This window comes from Thunnus maccoyii, chromosome 4 (genome assembly GCF_910596095.1).
Source record: "Thunnus maccoyii chromosome 4, fThuMac1.1, whole genome shotgun sequence".
Classification (NCBI taxonomy): domain Eukaryota; kingdom Metazoa; phylum Chordata; class Actinopteri; order Scombriformes; family Scombridae; genus Thunnus; species Thunnus maccoyii.
The window spans coordinates 17094531-17105053 of record NC_056536.1 but is presented as its reverse complement, the minus strand read 5'-3'; the positions used below and the strand labels follow the sequence as shown (position 1 = coordinate 17105053).

General features: G+C 39.8%; 1 protein-coding gene across 3 annotated transcripts; it reads right to left on the bottom strand.

Moving 5' to 3' along the window:
* Window positions 1-3071: 3071 nt before the first annotated feature.
* ikzf4 (IKAROS family zinc finger 4) lies at window positions 3072-10487 on the bottom strand. Of its 3 annotated transcripts, none has more exons than XM_042410408.1 (8): window positions 9923-10487; window positions 8276-8330; window positions 8070-8177; window positions 7657-7959; window positions 7324-7491; window positions 6408-6560; window positions 6108-6239; window positions 3072-5800 (listed from the first exon to the last, which is right to left on the bottom strand). In XM_042410408.1, exons 1-8 carry the CDS (start codon window positions 10124-10126, stop codon window positions 4980-4982), a joined length of 1944 nt encoding a protein of 647 aa, XP_042266342.1. In that variant the 5' UTR covers window positions 10127-10487; the 3' UTR covers window positions 3072-4979. The 3 variants fall into 3 exon arrangements, with proteins under 3 accessions (XP_042266342.1, XP_042266344.1, XP_042266345.1); XM_042410410.1 differs by having other exon boundaries at window positions 9886-10486; XM_042410411.1 differs by lacking the exon at window positions 9923-10487 and adding an exon at window positions 8461-8843.
* Between the last annotated feature and the right edge of the window lie 36 nt (window positions 10488-10523).

Sequence of the window (10523 nt, the reverse complement as noted above, 5' to 3'; positions counted from 1 at the left end):
TTGACTAATCGTTAAAGCTCTACTTTAATTTGCTTGATAGGTAATCTATCACAGGTAATGTCCTCTAATCAGAGTAATTGTCACTATGTGGTATTTTATTGTTGCTGAGTTTCTGCGTAGTTGTATTCAAGTGTAGGGGGAAATTCTGTAATCCCAAATGTGAATATGCTATTTTAATACAAGCAACCTGAATTTTTTGCATCATCCTTTTACTCATGTCCAGGATTTCTTGTTTTCCTGCTGGGTTAGATTTCCAACAACATGGCTTTGGAATGCTGTTTGGCAACCAACTTGAATTCTCAGATGTCTGAGCTTCCCACTAGCACTTGAGTGCACCGGACGGAAGGCTTTTCAAAGCAGTCTTTGCTTTCAACTGCAGTGTCAAACAACATGAAGGCAGCTGTGACAAAGAATAAACATGATTTATAGTTCACTGTGATGGACAACCTAGATCAAGCAAGTGTCGAGTATCCAAGGGTTGATTTTCATGCCATACAGAAATAAATTGAAAGTGGCTACAGTGAAAATAGTGGGGGGAAAAAGTTATGCTTTTAAAACAGTCAACTGTTATGTATTAATGATGTATAGTAAATTGAGTAAATCATGCAAAAACTAACAAATTAGAGAATCAATCAGAGGAGCATGCCTTCTGAACGCTTCCTGTTGAACACAGGTGGTAGGCAATTCTCTGTAACTGTAAATTCACATCTAACACTCAGCATATTCACACAGAGATTGCGAGCAGATTATTTCCTCAGAATTGTAAAAGCTGCACATACCAGAAGTGTGCACGCTTCTCAAGTTGTGCCAAATCCTCAAATTAGCTGCAACCATTAAAATGCTGTGTCTTGTATGCATTTCATTGTTTCACAGTAGACTGCTTTCATCCTATCAAAATGGTAAAGAAGACATTTGTAATAAGAACAGTTTTTACAGGCAGTGACAGACAGTCAGAAAAACAGACAGACAGTGTGCGTTGGGTGGGGATGTCAGTGTGGTATTTCCGTGAGCTGTTCACATCAAATGCTGCACGTGAAAGAAAATCATAAGTAGTGATGTCTGCACTAAGAAGTAGTGTTTAACTGCACATGTAGTCAATGATTAGAGAACACTTTTAAAAAAAAATGAACTTGTACTGACAGATTTTGCTTTTAGGACAAATGATGTCTTTATTCACTGTGGTTAATTAGATCAGTCACTATTAAATACAATAATTAATTTCTGAAAATGAAACTATGTATTAGTGACCCATTTTAAAGATTTATGGACTGAGAGCCACGGCCATGGGAGGGAAGTCGGAAGGTATTGAAAGAGACAGACTTGCTGGTTAAGGTCTTCTTATAGGATTTTTACAAATTGAATAATATAGAATAACACCAGCCTTATCCTTTAAAAAACGCAGCTGTAACAAATGTCAGAATTGCAAGTAATGGATCTGATAAACCACTAAAACAGCTGTCTACCGTCTTCAGAAGAAGCACAAACAATAACATCACTTCTGACGCTCGACACACCATTAAGGACCTATTATCTATTCAAAACTTAATTTAACTTCAATAAATTAAGTCTTCCGCACTGATTATTTAGTTTATAAATTACACATACAGTGATTGTGACGCATTTTGTGATTGTTGTCCACTACAGGATTGACTTTATTCGTATATTTTTTGAATTGCACCTATATTCTGGATGTAGAAGCAGCCAAAAGCTGAGTTCCCACCGCAGAAGATAAAAAAGGTTAAAACTAACCTGGCCCTGACACATCAAGCTTTTTCAAATACGCCAAAAGGTCATGCGAACATGAAGCAAAGTTTCAGGTAACCCCCTTTCATAGTGAAGACTTATGTTTCTCTGAGGAAATTCGCTGCTTTTCTCTTGAAGTCTTAACATGCCTTATGAAAGGCAAAAAAAGTTAAGTTACTGTTTATAAAAATTTAAAATGAAATCATTTAATTCTTTTTTAAACAGAGTCGTAGAGTGTACTGTGTTTTCTGTGAGACTAAATTAGGACGTTGGAATAATTTTTAAAAAAATCAACATTTTTTATCTTATTAATTTGAACATAAGGCTGAATGAGAAGGTTACTTATGGTTGGCTCTGGTCTCTAGTTCATCAAGAGTCAAGTTAAAAGAAAGACTTCCATTATATCCAATAAGCCATACACTGGAGTCTGTCTTTATAGATACTGGAAAAGACAGAATGTAGTTCCTATAATCTACAATACAGATAAATGAATTTCTCTGAAATTCTCTGTGAATTAATCAGTTTTTGCCAGTTTAAACAGAATTACTATAATTTTGAATAAGTAATTTAATGATCAAGTAATGATCAAAACTTGTGGCAGTGTGCCGAAGATCTGCTCGGCATAACGTGTGAATTTGCTGACTACTGCAGATATTTAAGTTAAGCTATGATGAATCACAGGGTTCCCGTCACATACCCATAAATTATTATTGTTAAGCTAAAATGTTGAAATTGTATAGATAGCAGATACTGGAAGCTCAGAGTTTCTGCACCTTTTGTTGAATCACATTAAATAATCACTGAATATTTGTTGTGATGGTTTTTACTCTCCAGCGGTTTCTACAGGCATGTTAGTAATATTCTATGTCAACTTTTCTCTAATTGTTAACTAAACATAATATATAGATTACAGGCAGCTACCCAGATCATGATTGTCAATTCTGATATGGACTGATAGACACAGCAGTATAAATTAAAAATCTAAAGGGCTGGTGTAAATATTTTATTTCTACTCAACTGTAACTGTTAATTGAAAGATTCTGCAGTTTCTTCGTAGCAGTAAAAGTTAAAGGAATAGTGTCTAAACAGTATATCTTCTCTGCGAAGCCTGTATAATGTGGCATAAATTGTTATTTTTGTGAAATAAATATTTTAATTTCTCAACTCTAATCTTCTTGTTTTCTGTATTGTCACACTGGAGACGGCGAGAAACCCGTAATGTATTTTCAGTGGCTAAAAAGCAAAAAGACGTGGATGCCATCATAATGAAAACGAGGGAAAATCACTTTTACAATAAACTTAACTTTATTGACAGTAAAAAGTCTTGAGAATATCGAGGGGCACGCATTTGTAACTGCAATAACATCTCGGAAAGCAACATGACTTTTTGAAGTAATGAGGCAGTTGTACATCTTTAACTTTGAGGTAAAGTGTTTTGTCATGTTACATCATTCACAAAATATCATATAACATTGAAAGTTCACACAAGGAGACAAAAACCTCTGCCTCATTTTCACTTTTTCAAATTACTTCACATTTCAAAAAATAATTCACAATTCAGGTAAAAGCAGAAAATGACAAGCACACATGCTATATTCCATTCACACACACTTCTTTACTTATCAAACCAAGTGCATTTTTAGATTTCTTTTTTTTTCTCAAACAGTTTCAAGTACATTTTTGCCTGCAATTAAAGGAAATCAAGTTAACTATGAAGCAGCAAACCCACAATAACAAGTAAGAATACTGAGTTTGGTCTCATTCATGTTCCCAAAATTAACATTATCAGATAACTCACCGTACTGTAGCAATAAGGTATTTGGGTGCTATAAAGAAGCAGGAGGTAACATTTCATGGACTTGAGGAATATGCTGGATAAGATTTGGAATATAGCTGATTAAATACACCAAGGCTGAAACAAACAACACTAAATAGATAATCACAAGTGATAACTTAATAGATCCCAACTGATTCATCAATTAATTTTTAAATAATTCAATATTAATTCAATTCCATTATGTAAATTGTCAGAAAAAATCTCAGCTTCAATCGCTGAGTGTAAAACCACAAAAGAATGATTTTAGTTGAAATGATATTTAATTCTCAGTCACACATTGCAGCAAACTTGAGTGTAGTAACCAGTGCAACGCTGTGGGATTCTGTGGAAGGCCGGCTCCGTTAAAAACACACTGGTGTTGTAAATTAGATCATCAATTATTGTGAGTATTATGCAATTTATCAGTGCAGTAGAACAATCACAGAAAAAAATAGTAAAGCCATCAAGTGCCTCGGCAAAGATGTTCATATATAAGCAGGGACCCTAAAAGTGCAATCATGTATAGGTATAGCACCCTGGGCCATCTCAGTCAGGATCTTACTGTACACCACATGGCTCATGGTCTGATCTGCACCAGTATTCTAAGGCTCACTTTAAAATCCAAAAAAACTTATTTTACATCTGAGCCCTGAATGCCCGTTTCACCCTCAGGTGAATGTTTTCAAGTTCATTTCCTTCATGATTTTGCTTCGTCTGACAGTCTTCTCACTGTGCAGCTGCAAATATTCTCGCTTGACTTCACACGCTGTCGAACCACGCTGTAAACAATATGTATTCCTACAGCAGTACGCTGCTGTAGGAGTTAAGGCAATCCATTTCTGTGCTTCGTCTGTGACAAAAGCTCCTCCCAAACCCAGAGGCACAAAGCTCTCAGTGCATATTAAGCTTACCTGACACACTACACAAAATACCCTCAACCATAAAAACACAGCTCTTAGTGCATACTGAGCATACCAAATATAATTCTTAAAATGTACATACCATGCTTTTTTTAACTGCCTGTGCACATGACCTCTCAAAAATGCTAACTAAATCACTTAAGAAAAGATGGCTAGTCAAGATTTTTGAGCACCAGTCCCCCCCACCCCCCTCAGTTTTTTTAGTTAAGAGGAAATCCCCCAAGAAGGCACTTTTGAAGCAAAACCAGTAGTTTTGCCACATGATTTGAAATGGGAGTGCAATCAATCATAGAGTGTAATTTGCCTCCACTAAACTTTAAATGCTGCGTTGAAAAGATTCTTCACTCGCGCCTGCTTTAGTTTAATAAATATTCTCAACAATAAAACCACAAATCTTTTAAGTTACACTAGGGATTTAAAGCAACTGATCTGGTGCAGAACAAACGTGAGCCCACAACTTTACAGTCACCTGTCCTCATCCGACCGCTGTTCTCCTTTCCTCAGCCCACCTGGTGCTCTCCTCGGCTGATGTGAGAGGAGAACTCGTAGCGGTCCTGGCTGCGGTGGCCGCAGATGTTGCACTCGAAGGGTTGGCGGAAGCCGTGACAACCCATGTGGATGGTGAACATGACATGGTCCAGGAAGAGGATGCGGCAGTGCCGGCAGTGGAAGGAGCGCACAGGCCGGCCGTCTCTGTCCAACACCTGCACTGTCTCCCTGGAAGAAAGGGGCGAGCCAGGGCGCTTCTTTAATATGGTGGGGGGCACAGGACATGCTCTCTCCCACTCTGGGTCTAAGTCTTTGGCCTGGCTGGGGCTGGAAGTGGGATGGCTGCGGGGCAGTGCTGGGGTTTGGTAGTGGAGGTGGTGGTTGTTGGAGGTACTTGTCGGGGCTGTAGCCCTTGTGCTCTGCTCTTCTGCTGTGCTCTCTGTGTCTGTAGAGTCGGGACAGCCGTTGGGCGAGGTGGTGTGGCTATTGGCTGAGGGTTGATCATCACGGCCTTCACCTTCCTCCCGCCCAGCCAGGCCGAGAGATATCGCAGCCAGCCCACCTCCACCATGGGCTCGGGAGCGCTGAGGAGTCATGTTGCTGTTGATGGAGCCCATAACTGTGCGGAGCTCCGACAGGAAGGCAGGATGGAGCTGAGACAGTGCAGGCTGCTCATGGTTCTCCCCTTTACCCCTGGCACCTTGGAAATGTGTAGCCCCAAACCTAGCCGAGTCTCCGGCAGGCTGAGAGCTCATGAGGTCCCCTTCCTTCTCAGAGCCAGAGGACAATTCATAAGGTGCTTCAGGTAGATCAAGATGCATGTGTTTTTCAGCTATGAAAAGGACATATCAGTGATTAATAAGGATCAATGGACTGGCTTCATCTGCTCAATCTTGCTCATTTCCCTGATGCAACATGAAGTGATTCCAAACTGGCAATAGCATGTTATTTGAATGGCAGTTGATAATGTTAGACCAAGTTCTTATTATTTCTGTACTTTATCAGTCAAGTATCAAGCTGAAAATATATCAGTTATCATATAATTGAAATTGGAACAAAATAGAATGCGTACGTGTTATAAATATATTTTTGCACTCTCAATAAATATGAATAACTTTGTTTTATTTTTAAAGACTCACCCAAAAACTTCTGTGGTGTTGACCTCTTGCGTTTGGTGATGCTAACTGCCAGTCTATCCACAAATTGGATTTTTTCGTTGGATGGCTGGAGCACAGGTTTAGACATTGTCTCAATATTTACTGACTCTTCACCTGCAAACAAAAAGCCTAGTAAAACATCAATCTGACTAACTAATTGTGTGTATAAATATGTTAAAATAGCTTAATTGAATATATTTGCATTTACAATCATGCAGGAACTTACAGGCTTATTTATTGTATGTAAAAGTTAGTACGTTTTATGATCGTGTGATGTGTTACCCTGTGCTGTCTGTGTGTTGACTGCTGTTTGGTGGTCCAGACTCTTCAGGTAACTATGGCAGCGCTCCAGATGTTCCTCCAGGGTGCTCTGTTGTTTGTAGCTGCGACTACAGTAGCTGCACTTGAAAGGTTTTCCCACCGTTGGCGAAGAAACTGCAATTCAGAAAAAAATATTGAAGGTATTTCTTCTGCAACAGACAAGACAAGGCCAAAATTTCACTCCAGATGATGGATAACCAAATCGAAGGTGAGGCCAATAGTATATAAATTATTATAATAACGTTGTTTATTTATATGTTTATGTAGGGGGATTTTTTAAATTAAAAATAACCTATTATTGGCTAGGTTTGAGAGAGTGGATTTCCCCATTGTTGGAGATTCCTGAAATTGTTCTACGTTGCCCGCCAATGACGACAGAAAAACGCCTAACCTCTACACCGCAACGTTCCGTCTCAGTAATCGGAAACGCTGACGTCAATTCGCTGAAATCCATTTTACAAGAATTTTCTCTTTGAAAATGAACCTGTGGAGATCCACTACACCAAAAAAAAAAAAAAACTCATGTCAACATCTGGGGAGTGTTCGCTCACAAATTGAAAGCACCAGCAGGATTTCCTGTTTTCATGAACTTTTAAATGTCATATTTTGTCATGTGCTTTACAGAAGTAGATACCTATTTCCTCTGAGCTGCACAGAAGGGGGAAACGGACCATTCTAATGAATCCCCACTGTTACCGCTTAACATTGTTCCATACATCATAACAATCACTCATCACAATAAGGAATAATATTGTTATGGAACAACTGCATCAGTCAAGTTCAATAACTAAATAAGTGCATTCATGAAAAATCTTTTTAGGGAATATGTTTCATGTGTTAAATTCTGTTGTATTACATTCAAAGCTCACTCATTTACCTGCATGTGTGCGTAGATGTCCAGCCAGGGCATCTCTCCGACGGCAAGCGTAGTTGCAGATGGGACACTTGAAAGGCTTCTCTCCCGAATGCAGCTTGATGTGGCGTAACAAGTTCCCCTTCTGTGTGAAGGAAGCTCCACACTGGTTACACTGGAACGGCCTCTCACCTGAGAACACATGGATGGATGAAGGCTTTCAGACATGATACGTTTAAATGATTACCTTTATTTATTGTAGATTTTAGTTCCATTCAGGGTTATGGGTTAGGTTTAGGGTTAGATTTTTATCCATAAAATGTATTTGTGTTCCTTGTTTTGCTGGTTTGTTCACACCTGTGTGGCTACGCTTGTGCACCATCAGCACGTTTGGTCCAATGCAGATCATCCCGCACACCTCACACTGGAGCTTCCCACTGGGCAGCCGGATAGGTCCTGGTGAAGCAGCATTCGGACTGGCCATCTCATTGTAAATATTCGCTCTGTCTCTACCAGTCCCAGCGTACTCAGTGCTCCCCTCTTCCACGGAGTCCCCTCTGTCATCCGTCTTGCTGTTGTCTCTTACAGCTTCTGTGTTCTCTGGCTGTGGAGCCACTGGTGACTCATCATCACTGCAAAGCTCAACCTTGATGGAGTTTGCTGTGTAGAGAGAGGATGCGGGAAAAATACACTTATTTCTTTACGTACTTTTAATGATGAAGCCTATATAGACCATGTGGCCACAGTGCAACATAGGAATCATAACTGACCACTAAGGGAGCGATGTGGCGAGGACTGCTGACTGTTTGGAGATCTCGCTGAAGGGCCCTGCAACCCGCCATAAAAATCCTGTTCCGTTGATGACTCTCCTCCATTGCCTGAAACACAAATATGCCCACGTTATTAAAGTAAACATTAATGTCTGGAGACTGTACAAACAAAAGTACAGTAGTTTTCTCTTTTTCTATATACTTGCCTGGTGCATATGAGCGTCCATTGCAGTCATCAGCATTCATTCTTTCACCAGATGCCTGGAGAAAAGCGATAAAAAAAACAGATATTAGATATGATTTTTTTCCCGTTCATAATGACCATTTTTGAAAAGATCCAATTTTCCGAGTTGTAGTCACATAAATGTCAAATAAAAAAGTGGATACTAACCATATAAAATATACTTAGCAGCTGTAGCTGTACAAGCGGTACAAGAATAAGGCTAGGAAACAGTTAGCTTTACGCCTTCAGTTCCACGTGTCTAATAAGTTCACTGTAATAAACTAATCGAGTAAACTTAGGTCCTGCTGTGCTATTTCTGTATCACCTAGATTCTTCTGCACTGTGGCCAGCAAATGAATATGAGAGCCTCCACATTTATATAACGCTAATGGCCAAGAGTGTTGAAGGAGGAGTTGAAACTACAGAGGGTGGAGAAAATAGCAGGAACACCTACAATGTAAAGCAATCCTGTACAGTACCACAAACTACAACCTTGACTTGAAGCTTTCAAGAATCAATATGAAGGTAAGATATGATCATATATGTGTGTTTGTGTGTGTGTATATATATATATATATATATATGTGTGTGTGTGTGTGTGTGTGTGTGTGTGTGTGTGTCTGTGTGCATATCTATCTATCTATCTATCTATCTATCTATCTATCTATCTATGTATATATATATATAGATATACACACACAGCAATATAAAGTGTATATATTAGCATGTGCAGATGTTTAAAAATCAAAGTATGTTTCTATATACATATATTTCATATAATCCAGTTTAAAGTGGCATAGTAACCCAGACATACAGTAGGTCATATTTGGAATAAATACATCTACATTATCCCAATTTTCGAAATTTTCGGTGCTGAGTTACAACATTTTCAGACATACGGTATGTTAATTTTGTGTGACCAGACTTTAAGGTAATGCTCTATTTAATTTGACGTTGAAAATCCAAAAGACACAAAAGAGCCAGATGTAAAATGCTGCACCTTTTGCTCAAATGGATGACAACAGTGGACAGAGGAGACTGTGGAGCGAGGGGAGGGGGGGGGGGGGGGGGCGGAGACAACACATCGCAGGGAAAATTAATATCCTGGCACTGGCCGCGCATGGAGAGCAACAGGAGATGCAGCCGGGAGACGCGCACCGGGGCACGGCGATTAAAAAAAAGGGACGCGCACCAGCGCCGACCCTTGTCTGTCAATCCTGTGTCTGCCCGAGATGGGCGCCTGTGCAGTAAAACGTATACATTCTCAAATAACTATCACGCCTCTCTCCACATATCTGTGAGCTCTACTTATTGTAGCAGCTCGGTGGATTTGGTCCGTTATGACACCAATCAGCTCATGGACGGTCGAGACAGCGGCGAGACGCGACGGCAATTTGTTGCAGGAGTTGCGACCAAATTGTCCGCATGAACGCAGCTGTCATCTAACATCGAGCACGTCAAACTGGCCTGGGCTATACAGTGTTTCTCATGAGCCGTTGCTATGGCACCCGACCACACGACAAATGGCATTTACCCCACCAACTACTCAAAAACATGCCGTACTTCCGAATGAAAACTGATGGATGGTCTTACCAAGCGCCGCGGTGAAGTCCACATGCCTCTTCCTTACCTGGCGACCGATCGGTGTTTTCCTTTTTAATTGTCTGGATAGCTGTTTGTTTTCCCAGGCGACGACAGCATCTCCGGGATTTTTTTTTTTTACCTGGGAATCCCAAACAACTTCCGGGCCCATGTTGGGATACAGACCGAATAATTGTACAACAGAGCTCTTGATCCAGTGATTGTCGAATGCATCGATGCATGTCAGCTGCATGTGATGAAAATGATGCTATTAGAAGAACCCACAGGCTCAGCAGAAGACTGAGCTGCAGTGCATGATTATCTGTAGTGAGACATTTACAGCTTAGCTGGCCAGAAAGCCTGATAGATTTAGTAAAATGATTCTTTGAATGCTCAGACGCTGTTTATGATCAAGGCCTCTCCCGGAAATGCTCATGGAGAGTGGCGTAGGCGGGTTATTTTACTATTTCTTGTCTTTTTGTGTCTGTGTATTCCAGTTTATATACCTTTATAACATTATTATTACATGACTTAATAACATATTTATAGCATTCTCTCTGTGAAATTAAAGAATATGTGCATGACAATGGTAATTGAGCATTTAATATCAAGCAAGCACACGAGAAAACAACTAAAATTGTTGTGGTGAA